Source organism: Zosterops lateralis, assembly GCF_965231275.1.
Source record: "Zosterops lateralis genome assembly, chromosome: 14".
Lineage (NCBI taxonomy): Eukaryota > Metazoa > Chordata > Aves > Passeriformes > Zosteropidae > Zosterops > Zosterops lateralis.
In genome coordinates this window covers 15,315,207-15,336,229 of record NC_139774.1, presented here as the reverse complement: position 1 = coordinate 15,336,229, position 21,023 = coordinate 15,315,207, and the positions used below count along the sequence as shown (strand labels likewise).

General features: G+C 45.4%; 2 protein-coding genes across 3 annotated transcripts in view; one reads left to right on the top strand and one right to left on the bottom strand.

The window, feature by feature from the left end:
• Positions 1 to 7,236: 7,236 nt before the first annotated feature.
• SFXN1 (sideroflexin 1) overlaps positions 7,237 to 21,023 on the top strand; it is a 40,927-nt gene continuing 27,140 nt past the window's right edge. For both annotated transcript variants that reach the window (XM_083872102.1, XM_083872104.1), the window contains exon 1: positions 7,237 to 7,363. The gene's annotated coding sequence lies outside the window, so the exon portion shown is untranslated. The remainder of the gene's footprint in view (positions 7,364 to 21,023) is intronic.
• On the bottom strand, positions 7,370 to 12,871 carry DRD1 (dopamine receptor D1). The gene is made up of 3 exons (XM_083872100.1): positions 12,746 to 12,871; positions 10,205 to 12,021; positions 7,370 to 8,461 (listed from the first exon to the last, which is right to left on the bottom strand). Exon 2 carries the CDS (start codon positions 12,011 to 12,013, stop codon positions 10,655 to 10,657), a length of 1,359 nt encoding a protein of 452 aa, XP_083728226.1. The 5' UTR covers positions 12,014 to 12,021; positions 12,746 to 12,871; the 3' UTR covers positions 7,370 to 8,461; positions 10,205 to 10,654.

Below are 21,023 nucleotides of genomic sequence, written 5' to 3'. Positions count from 1 at the left end.
AGAAGCTGGCCAGTCAAAAGTAATATTTTTCAGTTTTAATAAGAAAATATTATTTGCTGTATTTTTCTCTGTCCTCCTTGGAAGAAAACGTTGTTTCACTGCAGGGCTCTGCAGCTCTGCATCACATGGGAGTCCAATGGCAGAGAACAGCACTTAGAGCATTAAAAATGCATTCTCCACGTATCAAACCAAAAAAGTGTGCCTCTTGGCAGCACTGCTGGCCTAATTTTGGCTGCAGAACGAATAAAATCAAAGCTTCCACTGAAATCCCAGCCTGTAGCTCCTGAGATGCAGGGAGATAACAGGGTGGGAGTTTGGGTAGATTTTGAGGGCTGGGGGTGTTGGTGCCCTCTCCATCAGGGCTCTGTGCTGAGGGAGGCAGCTCTCACTGAGCATCCCAAGGGCAGATGTAGAGTCTGTGGGATTGGATCAGCAACGTTTGTCTCCTGAAATCACCACATTCCTTTAAATCTCTGCCCACCCAGGCAGCCTCGTTAATCCCCCAGCAGTGGGTCATTGCCAGGGGTGGGAGCTGCTCCTGGAGGGACCACGGGGAGGTTCATCTGGCAGCACCACCCTGCAGCCCTCACACACCAGTTGTGTGGGTGGGAATGTCTCCATCTCCTCTAAAGGGAGCATTCAGGATTAGCTGACCCTGTCCCAGGAATCTGTCTGTTGTAGGATTGCTGCAGGCAATCCTTTTTTTTTTTTTTTTTTTCTTTTTTTAATGAGAGAGGCTGATTTCAGGAAGAAACAGAGGAGGCAGAAGCTGTTTGGGGTGCCAACATATCACAGACTGGTTTAGGTGCTAAGGGACCTCGAAGTTCATCTCATTCCACACCCTGCCATGGGCAGGGACACCTTCCACTGTCCCAGGTGGCTCCAAGCCCCAAAGTCCAGCCTGGCCTTGGACACTTCCAGGGATGGGGCAGCCACAGCTTCTCTGGGCACCCTTTGCCACGGCCTCACCACCCTCACAGGGAAGAATTTCTTCCTAATTTCTAATCTAAAACTCCTCTATTTTAGTTTAAAACCCTACCTCCTCCATTATTTATCCATGTAAAAAGCAAGGGGCACAGCATGACAGCTGTAATGGGGATAAGTTGGGGAGTATCATGATGACCCTCAGTCCAAACCGAGCTCAGGGTCTCCCAACCCCTGAAATCCAGACCCCGTGTGATACCAGCAGCTCCTCCAAGAGTGACAAATGATAATGACTCCCTCAAAGCAACACTTAAACCTCCTCGTGGATGTTCCTCCCATCTCAGCTTCCCACTGAGACAGATGTGATGGATGGGAACAAGCTGGAATTAAAGTATGAGATGGCATCACACTCCGAGCCTGCGGGAACGAGCAGGAGCCGCGTCCTCCCTGACGTGGGAGACCCTGATGGGGTGCTGGAATAACAACCACAGAAACCACAGCACGGGAGTCTCAGCCCTGTGAATATCCCCTGATCTGTCTGTGGTGACCATGAGGCTGTTAATTTGTGTATTTTCCTATATAGCTTTTCCATGGGCTGTCCATTCCTGAGCTGTGCCCATCAGTGCAGGCTTTGACCCACGAGTGCCTGAGAGGGAATATAAACACTGAGAAACTACTCTGCATAACTACAAGTCATCCTTTTATTTTCCTTAAGGAACTAAAATACAAGGAGCATTCTGATTAATTCAACTGTTGAAACAATGACAGTCTGTTTAGTGTCCTTGAGTTATGGATACAACTAAACATGGACTCAGTCCTAAAAAAAGCAGCAGTGTTACAAGACAATGCAAATTAAAATACTCCTTTGTCATAAAAACAAGATATTCAGTCCAAGCAAGGGAAATCCTCACTTCAGAGGGCAGAAACAGCTTCTCAGAGAGAAATATCCTCCTTCCTAATATTACTTCTCTCTTTTAGCTCAGTGGCTCCAGGTTTCCCTGGGCAGTGTTTCTGGAGCATTGGTTTTGCTCACCGTAAGAAATGAGCTGGCTTTCATTATTTGTAGTTTAAAAATATTACATAAGACACAGAGGAAAATTAGCATTCAGGAATGATTTTGTGAGCAATGGAAAGCAGTAAAATAAAACCACGTTATGAAATGTAATAGAATAAAAATTTTAAATAATAAACTAAAATAGCACTGAAGCTCTTTTGTTTTAGGGAAAGGTGTATTTTCTCCTCAGACACCCCACGCTTTCCCTCCAGCTGAACTGTAAACCCCAGAGGCTTTTACTGGTGACTCTTTCCTACACTTAACTTTGAGCACAGGCAGCAAATGGACTGTGGAGAGGAATCACCAGTCATTTTGGAAAGGAAATATTGAACTCTCCATTGATTGCAGCCCGTGGTGTGCAAAGTGTTTCCTTCATGGTGCTGGGAATGGATGGGCATCTCTCCACGGGGAGATCCTGCTGGGGCTCCTCACTCACACTCAGCACAGTTTTGTTGTGTTTTCCCTTCCTTACATCCCATCAGTGGGGTGGGAATCCAGCCCTTTGCTGATAGGTTCTTTTCCTGGGTGTCAGGATTGATAACTTTATATTCTCTTTGCATTCATCGTGCAGCCAGGTCTTTATTTCAACCACACATCGAGGTTGAGGGTGTTTGCACAGCAGAGCTGGATGAATACTGCAAAATAAAATCTCTTTCTGCAAGTGGTTTTTGAGCAGGAAGCTCTGGAGAGCAGCACTCCAGAGGTCAAGTTTACCAAGGGGTTTGAGCTCATCGACCTTTTGGCCTTTTTTTTGAAAATGCCTCAGTCAGTTCGCTCAGGGGACTCTCCCTGTCCCACCCCAAAGTGTGCAGCACTCACCTCGGGATGTGAGTGGGGAGATCCCAACCAACAGGACCCCCGGGATGCTGCATCCATGAACAGGGTGAGTGCCAGGGATGTCCCAGGGGTCACACCGTGGCTGGCTGGGCTACAAACATGCTGTTAAAATCACATTCAAATCACATTCCTACCATTTGCTTCATCTCCATAAGTAAAGGATAAAGAGGCTGAAGGAGTGAACGTGCATTAAAAACAGGGAAGGGGGAAGAAGGAATTTGCTCCTGCTGAAAAGCTGCAAGACAGTCACAAAGGGCAGGAATTCCTGTGCTGCAGCCTGGGTACGAAAAATGCCATTTAGAGAGGTAAAAGTCCACTGAGACTCCCAGCAAAAGGCCAATTAATCCCACTTATCATAATGAAAGTTACCTTCATATACTCATTTAATCAATTTTTTAAAAGACAATCAATATTTTACAATGAGAGGAACTAAACAGCACAGCTGAAATTACTAAATGTTCAAATGTGACTGCCTGTACTGTTTGCTAGAAAGGTTTTTACTCGTGCCACACATTATCCCAAAGTTCCCCATCACTGTATTTGATCCTCTCAAGCAAGTAAGAAATATGACTGGAAGTTTCTGCATTAAACTGTTCTCATCAAGAAATTGTTCTTTTCTTTTGAAGATTGTCATACATGAATAAAAGGCATTGAAAATGTTCTACTTTATAAGGATCATAATGATATTTAATTTTTTCCCAAAATTTTAGCTATTATAATCTTTCTCACTTCAAAAATACTGCTGTTCTTTAAGCCATCATCTTGCTTTTGAGAAAATTAACTCAAAACTGTTTGCAAATAAATCCAGAAAAATATGAAAATGGATCAGGTTTTGGACCTACAAAAAAAAAATACCAATAGAAGATATCATTTTTTTGCTCGAAAATAATTTCCCACTGTTCCAAACCAGCTGTTTCCAGGGGGTTCCTTTCACTGTTGTCCCACATCCCAACAGAGCTGGTGGGATCCAGAGTTCCAGGAGGTGTCAGGAGGCTGCAGGAGCTGCTGGAGCAGAGTCTGTTCAGCTGAGAACACAAATCCATTTCAAAGTCTGATATCAGCAAAGAGAAGGAAACTGGATGGTCCCATTTGCAATTCTGAAATCATTACAGAAATTGCCATAAAAGCTTAGTAAACAAGAAAGTGAAAAATTACATAACAGTATCATTAAATCTTTTTTATTATTATTATTTAAAACACTTTTACGATGCAATTTCAAAGTGTGTTTTCACAATTCTTTTTTTTTTGACATTTTTATCTCTCTGGAAGATCTGTCAGTCCTGAACAGGTTTGTCCTTTCAATGCAGGTGAGGCAGGCCTGGTTCATCTCCTGCTTCTGTGACAAAGAAATTCTCATTTAACTTTCCCATTTGTCCCTTCCACACGCTCCATGGATCCTTTAATTGAGGATGATGGATGTTGTGTTTGAACATGCACATGAAAACAGATTATTGGTACTGACACAGAGTGGCATCCAAATCATTAAGAACTTGGCACCAGTGAGAACTCCTTTATGAACAGAGAAATACAATGAAAACAGGGGGAAATGCCTGGTGTCTGAATCCAGAATTCCCTCTGAAAATAAGAAAAACTTTGCCATGGTGGCAAAGGGGAGGGAAATGTTTGATTCCTCTGCTTGCATCAGTGGAAGGACAATCTGGGAAGCAAATATTTCCCTGATTCTCTTCTTTCAAGATCTCAAAAACATTCTCTTGTCTTAGGAAAATGTGAAATTAATAGGAATTCAATTTTCTGAAAATAAAGGGTTGGGAGCAGGAACAGGTTTTTACCAATCCAATTGCTTAATGCAAGTCATGTTAACTTGTTTCATTTTATTTTTGTATTTATCTTCCCTGTCAGTATATTCAAACCAGAGAGCTGAGTTTTAAAAATCTCACACTGCAAACTCTATAGTGAAGTAAATCAAGAATAAAATCATTTTGAAAATGTAAAAAATTATATATACAAACAACACTTTTCCTGATTGTCTGGTCTGGGTTGGGTTTTTGTTGTCATTACTTGAAATATCCCACAAACTCTTTTATTCCTATTGGGGGGGGACTATTCAAACAGAAAAAATGCAACTGGTTTGGAGGCTGTGCCACACACAGCCCTGAACAAAATCCACATTCCCTGCTCAGCTGTTCCTGTGGCGATGCAGGGACTGGGAGCTGGTTTGGTCCTTGGCTCTGGCCTGGACCTGGACTCTTCTTCACCCCTCTCTGGATGCCCAGGATTGTGGCAGGGCACATGGGGACAGGTTTTCCCCACTGCCACCACCCCAGCCCCTCTCCCCTGCAGCCCCTTTCTCTTCTGTGCCTCTTCCACCCCAAATCATCCATTTCAGCAGCTCCCGAGGGTGATAATGAACCAGACCCAGAGTATTCCTTGATCCCATTTCCATGCTGGGTGAAGCCAGCCCCACCCAGAGAGACAGGAACTAAAGTCAGGCCACTGATACAAATCACATTATTTTGGTGGGTCCAAGTGTGTGGCTGCAGCTCTTGGTGGTGGATACCAGGATTGGCACCTCCTGCCATCCTGCACCAGGCACTGAGGAGACTCCTTCACCAAAAAACCAACAGGAACATCCCTCTTGAGAAAGGGAGGAACAGCCTGGCACAACCAAAAGGGAAATGCAACTGGAACAGAAAAGCAACGGCCACCAGCACAGCAAGGCCAGCACCTTTGCCCTGTATCATTGCCCAGAACTTTTTCCTAGAAATCAAATAAAACAAAGCACGGCAGGAACTTGCTGTTTCATTCTGGCCATGATTGTAACAACAACCAACACGAAAACAACTGTTATATAACCATCACATACTCAATTTACACGTTCAGCCCCAAAATCACATCTGCAGAAAGACACTGGCAGTGGTGGCAGGGCCAGCACAGAGTTCAGCAGGTCCTTTGGGAGAGGCTGGTGCCAACAATGCAACCCCAACTCTGAGATCTGGGGTGTGGCAAGAGCATCAGATTCTCTCTCAAGATGGGATCATCACCTGAACCAAGACTGGAGGGCAACACTTGGTTAACAGACCAGTGCAAGAACACCTTGGATTTGTGTTTCCACCTTTTAACAGCTATGAAATAAATACCACAGTGTCCTTGTCCTAAGTCACGTTCATTGTGTGCCCACATAGGCCACGTGTTCATCTCTAGGAACACACTCTGCTATCATTACACTAGAAACCAAAATAAGTGCTGGAATAGCCTTTCAAGATACTAATCATAGCAGGTTTTGGAGATTTCAATCAGGTTTGGTTGCTTCTGAAAGCTATTGATTTGAAAAAAATCCAGGATTGGCTCCCAAAAACTGTGTCATTAAACCTGTACCTCAGCAAAAGCATTTCCTCATTCATCCTCTATCTCTTGCACACTTTGTTAAGTCAGAAACTCAAAACAGCACAAAATGCTTGACAAGGGAAGGGGAGAAATGTATTCAGATTTAATCTGGTGATTGCAGCTCATTCGTTGCCAACAGCTCCTTCATCAAGGCCATCAGGTGAATTATTAACCTCTTCCATCCACAAACAGAAAAATACCTTCAGTCACGAGGAAGCAAAGCCAGAAAAAAAAAGGTTCCTTGGTTTATCTGGGTAAACTTGCTTTCATGTCCTATCATGGGAAAGAGACAGAGCGAGGTTCACTCTGCAGAGGAAAACGCTGCTGGGAGGGGAGCAAGGCAGGGAGAAAAGTGGGAGCAAGGCAGGGAAAAAAGAGTGAGCAGGGCAAGGAGAAAAGTGTGAGCAAGGCAGGGAGAAAAGTGTGAGCAAGGCAGGGAGAAAAGTGTGAGCAAGGCAGGGAGAAAAGAATAAGCAGGGCAGGGAGAAAAGAGTGAGCAAGGCAGGGAAAAAAGAATGAGCAGGGCAAGGAGAAAAGTGTGAGCAGGGCAGGGAGAAAAGAGTGAGCAAGGCAGGGAGAAAACAGGTAGCAAGGCAGGGAGAAAAGAATGACCAGGGCAAGGAGCAAAGCATGAACAGGTCAGGGAGAAAAGTGCCTGATTCCCCCCAGAGTAGACATGGGGATCATCCTGGTGGGAGCAGTGACATCCCAGTGTCCTGGCACTTCACTGCTCCTCTGTGGCTCTGCCTCTGCCCAGCCACTCATTGCAGCACATGGTGAGAGAAGACCTTCCTGAGGAGGTGTTCCACCAACGTGGCCAAAGTTATCCCAGGGGAGACACTCTCAGGAATGAGTTCAGTTCCTGAGCAGCAGCTGCCTGCCAGGGTGGAACAGCCAGCAATCCTCACAGGCTACTCACAGGCTACTCCAGCCAACCCTCTTCAGTCAGCTCCCTGCCATCATCTCCAGAGAGCCCAGCGAGGGCCTGGCGCTCCTCCAGCCCCCGGGGTGCACCCTGACATTGGTGTGACCAGCAGTTCCAGCAGACCACTGGTTCTGAGCAGCCTGGGAGCAGGCGCAGAGCAGGTAATGAACCCAGCTTCTGAGCAATTAATTCAGTACATAAATAGAGAAGCAGTTGGCAGGTGCCTGCTGCTGTCCCTGCCAGCCACCACCCCTGACACTGTCCAGGCTCTGCAACAGGTAAGGGAGGCATTTCTGGGAGCTGGATGTGGGAATGGGACTCTTGGCTGTGCTGGGGGGAAGGATTTTAATTTGGACTTTCTTCCAAGCAAAGGGTAATCAAGGCAAATAAAGCCAAAAAAAAGCAACAGAAAGGCTCTAGGAGTAATGGGAGGAAAGAGAGAGGACAGGTAGAGGCACTTGCTGGGAAGGCTGGAAAACAAAGGGTAAATGGGGTGTGTTGGTAAATGAGGATCAAGGCAAATTCACGTTATTTTAAAATGTATGGAAGGAAAAGGAGCCAGAAGCTCCTTAGTTAAATTAGTCCAAAATTAGTCCAAAATTAGTTAAATCCAATGAGAGAAAATAAAATAAAGTCATCCAAGTGTCTCCCCAGCCCCTCACACCTAGGGGACACTCCCAGTAGCAACAGCAGCAGCACTTCACCAGACCTCACAGAGCCCCCAGAAACTCAGACCCTTCTGCAAGGAGGGAGGTTCTGCAACAGCTCCTGGTCAAGCAGATCAAATATTTATTATAGAATACAAATCATTCCCTGTGAACTCGTGCAAAAACAGCACCTTGCTTTACACGACCTCCTTAAATCCTTAAACCATATTTTGCTTTTATATCAGACTGCTGGGAGTTTTGAGAACAAGTAAGAAACCACAGAAGTTCCTCTTTGGCCTGTGTACTCTTTAAGAAATGAAGTAAATCCTAAAAGGTACCCCAAAAAAAATCAGGCATTAGGAAATTTCTCAAAGGAGCCCAGACAGGTTGGAGGCAGCCAGGATGCCCCGTTTCCCTCAGACCTGCTGCTTCAGTGACCCCAGGGACAGCCAGGGAGGGGGACCTGGACATTCCCACAGCTCCTGCACCAGCTCCAGTCCCAGGTGCTGGGCTGGTCATGCTGCTGTTGCTCCAGGCAGAAGTGACCATGTAGATTTGTTTCTTCATTTCAAAATGAATCTGCTGACAGAGGCAAAAGCAAAGGGCTGCCAGGAACAGAGGGATCCTCAGCTGCACCCATCATCACCTCACTGCTGAAATGGTTCATTTTGCTCCAAAAAACAGACAGCAGCAGTGGGGCTGTATCAGGCTTTGAGGAGTACTCCACAGCTCGGGAGGAAAAAAAAGAAAAAAGGAAGAACAATAATAAAAACATGTTATAAACCAAATTCAACATGCTGCTACACCAAGGCAAAAAAAATTATCTTTTAAATAAAAGTCACCAGTAGGTTGAGCTTTACACATTGAAAGCAGAGAGTGGCTGTTTCCAAACTGCTTTCACTGCTTTCAAATCCTCATTTAGGGCAAGGGCTCAGTGGTCTCTAGTGAGGAGAAATTCCTCTGCCTTTAACAGAAATTCCCATCTGCCTCATGGGTGTGATCCCAAACAAGGGCAAATGGGAAAATAAAGGAACCATCCTTCCCTTTAACACAATCAATACAACTGCCAAAAAACAGCATGTATTTAGTAAATGCAATGTAGATTGCTTTATTTGACCTTCTGTTCACAAAATAATTTTATTATATGTATGAAAGCAGCATACAGGCAATAAAATTATGAAAACATTCACAATACATAAATACACAGACCTGATGCAGGATGTATATAGTTTGTTAGACTTTAATATTTTTTTTCCTCTCAGTTCTCTTTTCCTGACAACACTTTTTTTTTACTTTTTTTTTTCTTTTTTTTGATATATATTATGAAAAAGTTGCTCCAAAGGGTATTTTCTCCCATTCAGAAAAGAAATGGATTTATTTGAATGCTGCTGAATATTAACACCCAATGTTCCTGTTGCTAATGCTCACTGATTGCTTTTGGCATTACAGAGGGAAAGCAGCAGGGAAGGACAGTGGAAAAGTAGCAGGATTTTATAATTAAACATTGGCAACTTTTTTGGAGTTCACAGGAGGATTTGGAGATGGAGGCTGCAGTTCCGCCCATATTTAGAAATGTTTTAATCCCAAATGGTAATGAGGCCACTATTCCTTATTGATTGGAGTATTGACATGGCAATCACTAAACTGTAATGTCCTCCCAGCTCCCAGAGTAAAGCACCAGGGACCTCAGGTTTTAATTCTGACTCTGACACAGGAGCAGACAGACAGCAGGGTCCAGGTGGTCCTGCAGGATAACAAGGACCTTCCTCCCATTATAACCCAGTGTGTTTGTTCAGAAAAGATACCCAAGACTTGAAATAAGAAAAGTCTGAGAAAGCTGTTTATCTTACATAAATACAAAACACTATATACTAAGAATTGTTATCTAAGAAGCTTTCCTTCCCAAATCGGATTCTTCTTAAGGTTGTAGTCATATTTAAGGTATTTACAGATCCACAAACTTGACATTCTAGCAGTCTCTGTAACATGAAACTTTTTTTAAAAATAAATAGCAGCAATTTCTTTTATTTCTATAAGGGAAGAGAATTTGCAACTCAGTCAACTCTGGTCCTATCTTTTGAAAGAAATCCCACTTAAAAATTAAAAAAAGCCCACAAGCAAACGAACTCCACACAGCATCAGTTCTGTTGATTCTTTCATTTCTTACTGAGCTTCTCAACATTCCTCCATTCCCCTCACCAGCTCTTGAGACTATCAGAGCTTGTAATAAAGTGCTGACTGGTTGACTGGTCAAAATGCAGTTATGACACTCCAAAAATATCCCATTATTTAAACATCTTAAATAACATAAATAAAGCTAGATCTGTTATAACATATGAAAAATATCAATTTAAAACAATAAATAAATAAAACCAGTATCAACATATTACCTCCCAAAGCTTTAAAAATAACCATTCTCATTATAAGGCTCAATTATTTGTCAGAAATAATTTTAAGAAGGCATCTACCTACCTTTACAATCCCTCAGTCTTTAATTAGGACCTGTTAACACCCACTATCACAAGACACAGCAATCTTTTAACTTCTAGTAAACATTAATCTTTAAATACTCAACATTTATCTTTTGCCTCACTTTTAGCTAGAAATTGGTTTCTCTGTACAGAGAAGAAACATTTCTTTGTAACTGCACTGTATCTAAATTTGTAGGTTTTCCTCAGTATGAACAGTACAGTTTAATATCCTTTTTCATAACCAATTTCCAGTATCTTTTTCTGTTTATTGTTTGAAATGTTAAATTTGCTCTGAATGCCAGGAAAATGAATTCTGGGCTTGGTGTAAACGTGCATTTTCCTCCCTTAGAGCTTAGGTTCTTACCCAAAAAATATCTTGTATATCTTTTTTTTTCCCCAAAAAGATTATTATAATATACACCACTAGGTCTTGCTGAGTAAACCTTACTGTTCAGGTTTTATGCTGCCCATTCTGTGTGATGGGATTGATCTTTTCCAAAGAAACATCAGCTTCATAATCCAAGATACCCGACAGTGCTGGAGACATTTTCTCCAAGGTCTTTGACAGTTCACCCTCGTCTTCCTTTTTAAGAGGTTCTTCTTCCGGGCAGATAATTGAGTGTGGAATCAGATAAACCAGATTAGACTCTTTGGGGCTGGACCCTTTGGGCTCGTGTTGGCTGGAAAAAACCACTGCCCCATTGTTGTTAATGCTGACAGTCTCGATGGCATTGCCAGACAAGGGGCAGAGCCTGTAGCAGCCCAGCAGGGTGGAGAATGCCTTGCGGAAATCAGCATTGAAGGCATAAATGATGGGGTTGAGGGAAGAATTGGCCCATCCAAACCATATAAAAACATCAAAGGTGGTGGAGTTAATGCAGAAAGCCTCCGCTCCCTTGGATGGCTGGGTGGGCTCGCAGAAGGGAATCATGCAGTTCAACACAAAAAATGGCAACCAGCAGCACACAAACACCCCCATGATCACCGAGAGAGTCTTCAACACCTTCGTTTCCCTCTTGAAGGACATTTTGAAGTTGCTCTCTGGCTGTTGGCAGTCCATGCTGCTCCTGTTGCCACCCGGGTTGTGGCAGTTCTTGGCGTGCACTGCTGCTCTCTCCAGAGCCGAGATGCGCCGGATTTGCTTCTGAGCAATCCGGTATATCCTGGTGTAGGTCACTATCATGATGGCCACGGGGATGTAGAAGCTAATTAGAGAAGAGGAGATGGCATACATCCTGTTTAGGCTAGAATCACAGTTGTCCGTGCTTACACCTTCTAAGCTGGCATTGAAGTCCAAGAAGCTCGTGGTTGTAGCCTTGTGCCAGTTGAGCTGCACTGGGATGAAGGAGATCAACACGGACAAAGTCCACGCCACGCTGATCATGATGAAGGCTGCCTTGGGGGTCATTTTCCTCTCGTACCTAAACGGGCTGGAGATGGCCCAGTACCTGTCCACACTAATGACACAGAGGTTTAAAATGGAGGCTGTTGAGCACATAATATCAAAGGCCACCCAAATGTTGCAAAATGAACCAAAAGGCCAGAAACCAGCGATCTCAGCCACAGCTTTCCAAGGCATGACCAAAACTGCCACCAAGAGATCTGACACAGCCAAGGAGATGACAAAGAAGTTGGTCACCTTGGACCTGAGGTGGCGAAACCTAATGACAGCTGCGCAGACCAGCGTGTTTCCCAGCAGCGTGGAGAGGATCAGGAGTGAGAGGAAGCAGCCCGTGAGGATCCGAAAGGAAGAGGAGTCCCTTTCCACCAGCAACCCTTCCCCGTCCATAGTGGTGTCGTTCCAAGTCATAGTTTCTCCTGAGGGAAAATCACATCATGATTTTCATGACGACATCAGCTCCTCTCCTTGCAGAGATCAGAGACATCAGACGTCCGTTAATTACTCATCACCAAACCGACCAAAGGTCTTTTCCTACAGTCCCTTCACCCCCGGACAGACCTCACCCTCTTTGAATCATCCTGAACGACATCCTGAAAGCTCTGTGAGCAGGAACTGAAAATGCACAAACACAGTTCACCCTACAAACAGGAGTTTTCTAGCAATCCCTTCAGAAACACACTGCACCACCCCGGCATGGAGTAGCCTAACTCACACAGCTCACCTGTAAATGTTCTGCTGCCGTCCTCTGCAAACACACCCCACACACAGCAAAGCAATCACTTTTCCATGCTTGCATCTATTCCCACTTAAATAGACTATTGATCGAGTGTTTCCCGTGTCCACTGCACCAGCCCTTCATATTTACTGAAGCATGTTAGACAAGATGCCTTTTCTCCAGTTCCCTGAATGTCTCACTGATGAAACACTCTATCCTTCCTCCTTGCTACATTCCTGTTACAAAATGCACCAGTCCTCTGTTTCTTGGCAAGTATCAGGAAGCAAATCTTCACTTTGTTTCAAACTGGTTTACATTTCCAAGACAAAAATAAATAAACATACAGCAGGTGTGTTTTAAAGGTCCTCAGCAAGAAGTAGCTCAGGTTATTTAGTTTGACTTAAACAAGAAATGCTGGCTCCTACCTTTCACCTCTGATTCCCTGTTTGCTCTGGGACGCGGGGCTGTCTCTCCTCCTGTTTTAGTTTTGGAATTGCATAGCAAATCTTATATACAAAACCAACACAGGAACACTGCATTGCATCGTGTGTGTGGTTGGTTTGTTTTTTTCCCTGAAAGTGTAAATTAGCAGGGGAAAAGTAAGAGTTGGCCCACCAGGAGTTAGTTTTCAAGGGAGCAGCAGGTCTGTGCCATCGGACCCTGCTGGTGTGTGCCCAGCTCCCTCCATCCCACGGCCCCTGCCCATCACTCTGCAAACTTTGCTGGCCGGATCAGTCCCAGTCGCACTTTGTACATCCCGTTGAGGCGGCACATCAGGGCGAATCATCCCAGGCAAAAGGCACGGTATTCCCAACACTGGCAAGAGCCGATTACCAGTTTTTCCCTCGGTCGTTTGCCGGATGAAGAAAGAGGCGAGAGGAGGAGGAGAAGGACCCGAGTGACCTTCCCTCGGCCGCCACGCCGGCGATGCCCGCACTGGGTTCCTCTTCCAGCAGGAACAAGTCGCTTTAACACTCCGCTGCCAGGTTATAGCTCTCCATAACTACTCCGGAATAATCCCACCTCCTGCTCAGCGGGGCTGCACTCCAGGGATCGAGTCCAGCTCTTACCATGCTTTTTCCCTCTCGGAAAGGCGCAGGCGGAGGCAGCTCCTCACGCTCTCCCGCTGCCCGCCCCGGGCCGCGCATCTCCCGGCTTCCTCCTGCCCGGGGCAGGGCTGGGCAGCATTGCCCCTCCAGGAACGCTCTGTCTGCCCGGAGACTCCTTCCTAAAGGATTAAGACAAGGGAATGACAGGCATGGAGGCGCGCAGCGGGCAAAAAGCCACCCCCCTTCGCCTCCTTTAACATCTTCGCTCGGGCGCCGCTTCTTCAGGGCAGTTTTTCCTGCCTTGCTGGGGAATCAGGTCCCGGGCAGGCGGGGCAGGAGGCAGAGCGAGGCTCCGGGAGCGGCTCCCGTGGAGTTTAGCGCGGACGGGCTCACTTTGCCGTCCCGAGGTGCGGGGCGCTGACGCGGACAGTGAGTACCGGCCCCGCCGCGCCGCGACGGGCGATGCTCGGGAGGGGCCGCGGGGCGAGGCAGCGGCACTCGGGGGAGCGGCGATAGCCCGGAGCACGCTCGGGAGTGCGGGGCGAGGGAGCGGGGCCGGGGGCTCGGCCGGGGCAGCGCTCGGTGCGCGCCGCCCCCCGCCTGGCGCAGCCCCCGCCTGGCGCAGCCGCGGCCGCCGGGCTCCCTCTCCTGGGCGGGGGTGGCGCGGATGGGGGACAGCGGACACGCGAGTCCCCACAGCGCTGCTCACACCGCCAACGGCATCGTCATCCCGAGGGCAGGGAGAGGGGAAAAGCCACGGAGAGGTTCCGCGCCCCGGCTGCACCGTGCGGGCTCAGGGCAGGGCACGGAGAGGGACAAAGGCCAAGAGCATCCCCGAGGGCAGGGAAAGCCCGTCCGAGCAGAGCCGCAGCTCCCAACAAAACCTCCTGGCAAACTCACACATCCTCCCCCCCTGTTCGGTAGTGAGCACCAAAACCGGAGTGGCTGTTCCTCACAGGTCGTTCTTTCTACAAAAGGGTCTTTTCTCGCTTACCTGAGCTGCAACAGGCAGGGAAAGGTGAAGGTGCTGATTTGCAGCCTTTGCATAGGAATCTTACCCCCAAAAATATCAGTAAGTAAATATAAAAGACATCACAAGGAGGTTTAAAAACCTCCTAGAATAACAAATACTCTTAATAAGTTGTCAACATAAATTCTGTGGGGTCCAGCATTTGTGAAGTTGCTTTTGAGCCGTCTGTAATTTCTCATAATGTCACTTAAAACAGAGACAATGCTAAGCTAACCTTGACTAGTTAGCTGAAACACTTGTTTTCCTTTCCCCCTTCTCTTTCTTTTTTTTACAAATTTTAACTGCTTCTCACCAAGTTCTCATCCCGCCCTCCCCCTGCTTATTATCCTGTCCTTTAATCATCATTCATCCCTAGAGGAGGGTGAAAATAGACAAGAAAATGAATCCTGTGCTGTTTGGTAATTGAGACCTCTAATGAAGCTCATTGTGAGTTTCTTCTTCTATTTTCAAGATCCTTTTTTCTATTGTCTCCTGTTCTTAAAGCTCCACACAGGTGAGGTTCAGTGCATGATAAGTATTTGCTGCAAAGGCAGCACATTCCTGTTCTTCCATAGAAACCCTGGGCTGAGGGGAACATTGTCTGCAGAAGAAGCCACTGAGCACACTTGATTTTATTTGCAATAACTTCCAGAGGCTCTCCTAAAATGACTTTCAACCACAGCCATCCTGGATGTTCCAAGAGAAATCACAACTTGCACTTGCCCAAAAAGATAAATTTTTGAGGCATATTGGAGAGAAATACTGAGGTAAACACTGCAGAGGAGAGAGAAGTCTGCTCCCAAGCATCTGCTTATCAGCTCATCCAGTGAACTCTTCTGTTCAGTTCCTTTTTACCAGGGAGTGGCCTTTCCTGGGGACAGGCTGGATTCAGCATTGGAAGAACCTAATGCTGCTGATAGGAGTGAGGGTTTCACTTGAATGTGACATTTAAAAAAAAAAAAAAAACATTTGGGACTACTCAGAGCAACTTATAAGAAACTCACAGCAGCTTATAAGACTCTCACAGCCCTTATTTTTTGGAAATTCAAGCATCAGTTTCAGAAGCCAGAGCCTCTCTCCTGTCTTTTCCTAAGTTAGTGTGACCAGTCCAGGGATGAAGGTGAGGTCTGGCTCAGCCCTGCCTGCAAAGCCCCTTCAGCAGTCTCAAACAGCAGCAGTTCATCCAGGGCACCCTGCTGTACTCATTTGTCACTTCTGCTAATTTATGAGCTTTTAAAACTTTTATAACTTAACAGTCGTACCCAGGTGAGGAATGAAAGCAAAATCCACTGAACCTCTATTATTATTTAGGTCCATTTAATGGGATTAGGCAGCAGATTGCCACAACTCTGGGAGACAGTTACACGAGTGCTGGGTTATTTTTCCTTTTGCTGCTCTCTGACCAAGCTGTCCTCAGCCAGTAGGAGCAGAATCAGCTCTGGTCCAGCTCTGGGCTTGCCTGGAACTGTCAGCAACAGGAGGATGGTGCAGGTGTTTCCTGGAGATTCAGAAACAAGCACAGAGCTTGTTAAATTCTCCCTGGGTACCACATAAAACAGCTGCTTAACTTTATTTAATGGTTTTCAATCACTACCGACTGCTGCTGGAATCAAAGCAATGGCCAGCAAATGAAAGTTTTTGTGTGTTTATTCCCAGCTGCTCCTCCCAGGAGATGATGGTTGAAGAAGGCCCTACGTGGTTCTCTATGAAAACTTAAAAATATAAATGCTGAGCTGCACTTTGATGCAAATGATCTTAATTCAAGCAGAAATTAGTGACTGGAAGACCAAGTCCAAGTTGAACAAAGTCCTGATCTTGCATTCAGAGATGAATATTCTTTAACATATATAGTGCACACACTAGACCTGGAGAAAGGTTAGCAGAATTTACAAAATATATTGTAGTATATGGATACAAATTGCCCTCTCATCACCCTCAGGAGGACTTTTTGTGTCTCCAAGCATGAATTTACTAAACATGAAAGCAGCTGAGGCATATTATCAGAAATAATGTCTAAAAGAGCTGTCAGAATTGTAAATAACTGGTTATACTAATAAGCCAAGATAAATTTAGCCTCAATATAACCTTCTTGGAAAAGTCAAGGGTTCCTGGAAATCAAACAGCTCTGGAGTCTTTTAAAGATCAGTGAAGCACATTGTTTAAATTGATATTATCATGTTGTGCATTCCATGAGGAAAACCACAGCAGTGACTACAAAATCACAGAGCAAAGAGTGGCAGCAGGCAAAAAAACACTGCTAACATCTCCAAGGATATCGAGCTTACTCTTGAATGATAAAAATCCATCAGCAGGGAGAAATGATCAGTGAGAGAGATGATTTCTAGTCCCGAAAGGCAGACAACAAGAGGCCTAAATATTCAGTATTTGAGTGTGGGCACTTTTTTGGCTTTTTTTGACTGTAGATTATAGTCACTGCAGCTGGCCCTCAGTGCCTGGCAGATTCAGCAGGGCTGATCTCAGAAAGCACATCAGTGCCCTCGTGCATTTTGACTTGTGAACTATTTTTCCAACAGCAGCCACAGAGCATCCCTGGGTATCAGGTCATGAAGTATGTGAGGAAATTTGAACACTGGCAGGGAAAAGGAAAATCAAAAAGGCCCAGAGAGAAACACCATGAATTTATGTATGAATTTAAATTACTCATTTGAGGGTGGACACAGAGGTATAAATGACAAGGATTTGCTGTGCAGTGTCACTGCTCCCCAGGATCTGGAGCTCATGTCTCACTGCAGGGTGCTCAGAAGGCAGGACCAGGCACTGCTGCTCCCCTGGCATCTCCCCTCTCAAGCACTGATGGATTAGCACAGCCTCACTCCTGGGCCACAGCACATGGAGCCTGCAGAAAGGATTTCTGCTCTGCAGGAGATGAGGCAGCAGCCTCTCAAAATGCAGCCTCGTGTCACCCACAGGCTTTAGGAGTGCTGGAAAACCATCCTCTGGTTGTTCCATCTTCCCCTCCCAGCCCCCTCCTGCTCAGAGCCTGTTCAGGCTCTGCTCCCCTTTCCTTCCCTCCCCAGTGATCCCTCTCTGCATCTCCTCAGAGGAGGTTTCAGCTGGTTCAGCCCCCCAGATTTTACAACAAAAATTTACATCTCTTTTTGGAGAGATGAGGAAGACAGGAAAGAAAGAGAAGTACCAAACCTGCTGCCAGGGATCCAAGCAGAAGCTGTCACCTGCACAGTCCCCAGCCCCAGGAGCTGTGGGTAATTTAAACTCGATGTGATGCTGCCAATAACTGTGTTATTTAATCTGCAGAGCTCATGCAGTGACTTTTTATGGGGTTTTTCCAGTTCCACCCACTCACTCCCACAGGATCAGAGAAAGAAAATTTTCCCACAAGGAATACTTGGAGTGACCTTCCTCTTGCAGCTCGACCTGCTCTGCCAATCCAAAGGCCATTTACTGGATCTTAAATCATCCTGGAAATTGCTCAAGCAGGGAAACCTAAAATTTCCCCCCTTTTCCTTCTGGGATTTCCATCTGCCAGAGATGCGGGGCAGGAGAGGGATTACTGCCCTGCCAACACTTCCCTCCAGAGTCGGTAGAGAGCCAAACTGCAGAGGATGATGAGAATAAATTATAGCTGAGAGGAGAGCTCTAAGGAAAGGAAAATGCATCCTCCAACTGCCTCATCCCTGCGGCACAGCACAACAGTGCCAGGAATTCCACAGCAAAATAACAAGACCCTTTCTTTAAAACCAAATGTACACCAACAAATACAGAATATCTCAAAATTTCTGATCATTTCACTGATCAAGTGTAGAGACTGGATGTACTCCTGAACTTTATATTCTAGTCCATGGATATAAAAACCTTAGCTGAGTGCTAAGGGCCTACTGTATGAAATGGCTCATAAAGTAGTAAGTCAGCACAAAAACACAGAGTGGGCCATTGCCTCCCAATTTAGGCTTTATTTGCATATGCATATTTTTTACTACTATACAGCTTTAATTCTTTCACTCCACACTGGACAGACATTTTAGGCCCTCAGAAAAAAAAAAAAACCAAAATCCTGAATATGTGAATCAAAAGAAAAGTCACGGAGAAAATGACAGCACTTTTCATGTTAAAGATGGCTTTGACATATTAATTAGCATCTCAGAGATGCAATAAAGCCAGCGATACCGAATGATTCATTAGAGTGAAATTAATCCGAGGAATAATTAATTCTGAGGGGATGGGGAAAAAAAAGAATACAAATACATATATTAGCAGCAAAACCCTTCACTGATGAGTTTTTCACAGTGATTTCTAGCAGCAGTGGATGAGACTGCAGATAATACAATTTTCTCAGCAGATGGCTTGGTAGGTGGCACTCTCCCTCCTAAGCTTCTCTTACAGATTTACTCCTGAGTTGCATGCCAGCATCAAATAGATCCTCACCCATATCCCAGCCCAGCCCCTGAGTGATGGACAGAGAAGAAATGTTTAACAGAAGAACTGTTTAACAGCAGATTTGTTGGTTTTCTTGTGCAGGACATGTGATGATGAAGTGTGTGTTTGGTACCCACAGCAAGCAGACAATAGTTTGCCCTACCTTTGGTTGTTAAATCCACATTATTACACATCCAGCATGGTCAGGCTCCACAGCCCTGCCACTGAGAGGCTACAAATCTTTGAATTAAAGATAATTAAACTAATACTTACCAAAAAATTAGAAGCATCACTTCTGGCTTGTAGTGAAGACTGGCAGCAGCATTTCAGAGCCACAGGAGCCCAGCCAGGGCTCTCTGCAAGGGGAGCAGCCCCACAGTGCCCACAGAGCACAACAGGCCCAGCTACAGCAGACAGGGTCAGTCCAGCAATGACCAGACCACTCCAAATGTGCCAGTCCTGCAGCTCTGCTGTCCCAGGCAGCATTTTCCCAACTGCAGCTCCCCACACAACCCTGCTGTTGTTGTGATGTTGCAGTTCCACCTTCAGGTTCTGGGATTAAACTCTTCTCCGAGGCTGCTTGTCGAAGTCAAAGTCAAATCACACAGTCTGGGCTTGACAGCAGTCAGAAACATCCCACCAAGTTCCGTAAAACATTGCAACAGTATTTCAAGCAAGAATCTGTATCAAGGTCTAAGCCTTGGGCTGCTTCACTCCTCCTGATGTAACTTTCATTCACACTGTTGAAAAACCCAGTGATCCAACAGCCCCAAACTATGATGTTATCCCAAATCCACTCTCACCCTTGTTCACCTGGATCTGTTATCCTGTCCCAGCCTCTGTGCCTGGCCCACCACATCAGGCAGAACTGTTTCTTCCCCCTCTTTTCATCCTGCTTTGATATCCTTGGCTTTTTCCTGCCCCGTTGCTGAGACAGTCTCTCTAACAGGCTGTACTTTCCCAGGCTGGAAATGTTCCCTGAGTTTCATTATCCACTTGTCAACATCTGTCCCAAGGTCAGGGGCCTTCCAAGGCAGCCAGTTCTTCCTGCTCCCTCCCCACAAAGCTCATCAGGGCTCAGCTCCACCACAACAAACATCCAGAGTCTCTTCTCAGTCCATCAAACCAGTCCTCTCCATTTAGGAGAGGCTAAAAGTAGGGATGCCTTCCAGGTACAAGTTCCATGTCAGTAGAAAGTTCCCTAGTGCTTTCTAGTAATGGTGTGCTATTTATAGGCATTCCCTTCTGCTTTCTGAAAGTTCTCGTCTGCTCTTTAGAAATTTCCCACAGCTTTCTAACAGCTGTGCATTTTCTTCTAGGAATTCTCCACTTTATTGCAATTCCTTGCTTTATAGCAATTCCTCCTCACTTCATACAAAATTCCCTCCAGCTTCCTGGCATTTTTTTCAGAACTCACATTTTGCTTTCCTGGTGTTCTCCCACAGCTCTCTAAGGATTCTTTCATTAATCCCTTCTAAGGTTTTCTCAAAATTTTTCCATGAGTTCCCTGTATTTTTCTAAGACTTTCCAATGTTTTTCTAGACATTTTCCATACCTTTCCAGGAATTTCCCGCCACTATGAATCTCTCACTGCTCTCTAGGCACTTCTCTCAGCTTTCAGATGTATCCACCAGGTTGTGGCACAGTGTCAAGGGTTGTTCCATGCTGGTTGTGCTGCTGCAGGTTGTGATGTGCCAAATGCTATTCCCAGTTGTCCTCTGGTGTCCTGTTTTGTCATCTATGACAGATTTTGTCATTATTGTGCTGACACACCTGGTTCTCATATTTTTAACTATTTTATAAAGCCACAGGAAAGGCTCAGGAGGTGAGAGTAAAATGATTAATCAATATCTGGTCCCTGGACACTGATTAAAAAAAAAAAAAAGTCAGGCCTGTTTGACGGAGTTGTGAGAGCCTGTGTGCTGTGAGGTGTTCCCACACCTCCTCTTGCCCCTACAGGTGTATTTTGACATCCCAGATCATTCTGCTGGTCAAGAGTCTTGCTGCCAACAGCAGCTGGCATGGCTCTTTCATGGCAGCAATGATTCCACATGAGACATTTATATAAAATAGCCAAATCATAGAGGAAATGGCTTCCTAATCCCCTTGAAAGGCTGGTTTATGCCTTTAAACACAGCTTTATGTCCCTTCTAAATGCAGATTGGCTTTTCATCTTCATTCCCTTCCATTCTTATCTGATATAACTGTGCATCTAGAAAAAGAGGAAAATTGAGTATGCATTAATTTAGC

Bases quoted from the DNA above. Each gene is read 5' to 3' on its own strand.
- DRD1 (XM_083872100.1), bottom strand. From the start codon at position 12,013: ATGACTTGGAACGACACCACTATGGACGGGGAAGGGTTGCTGGTGGAA.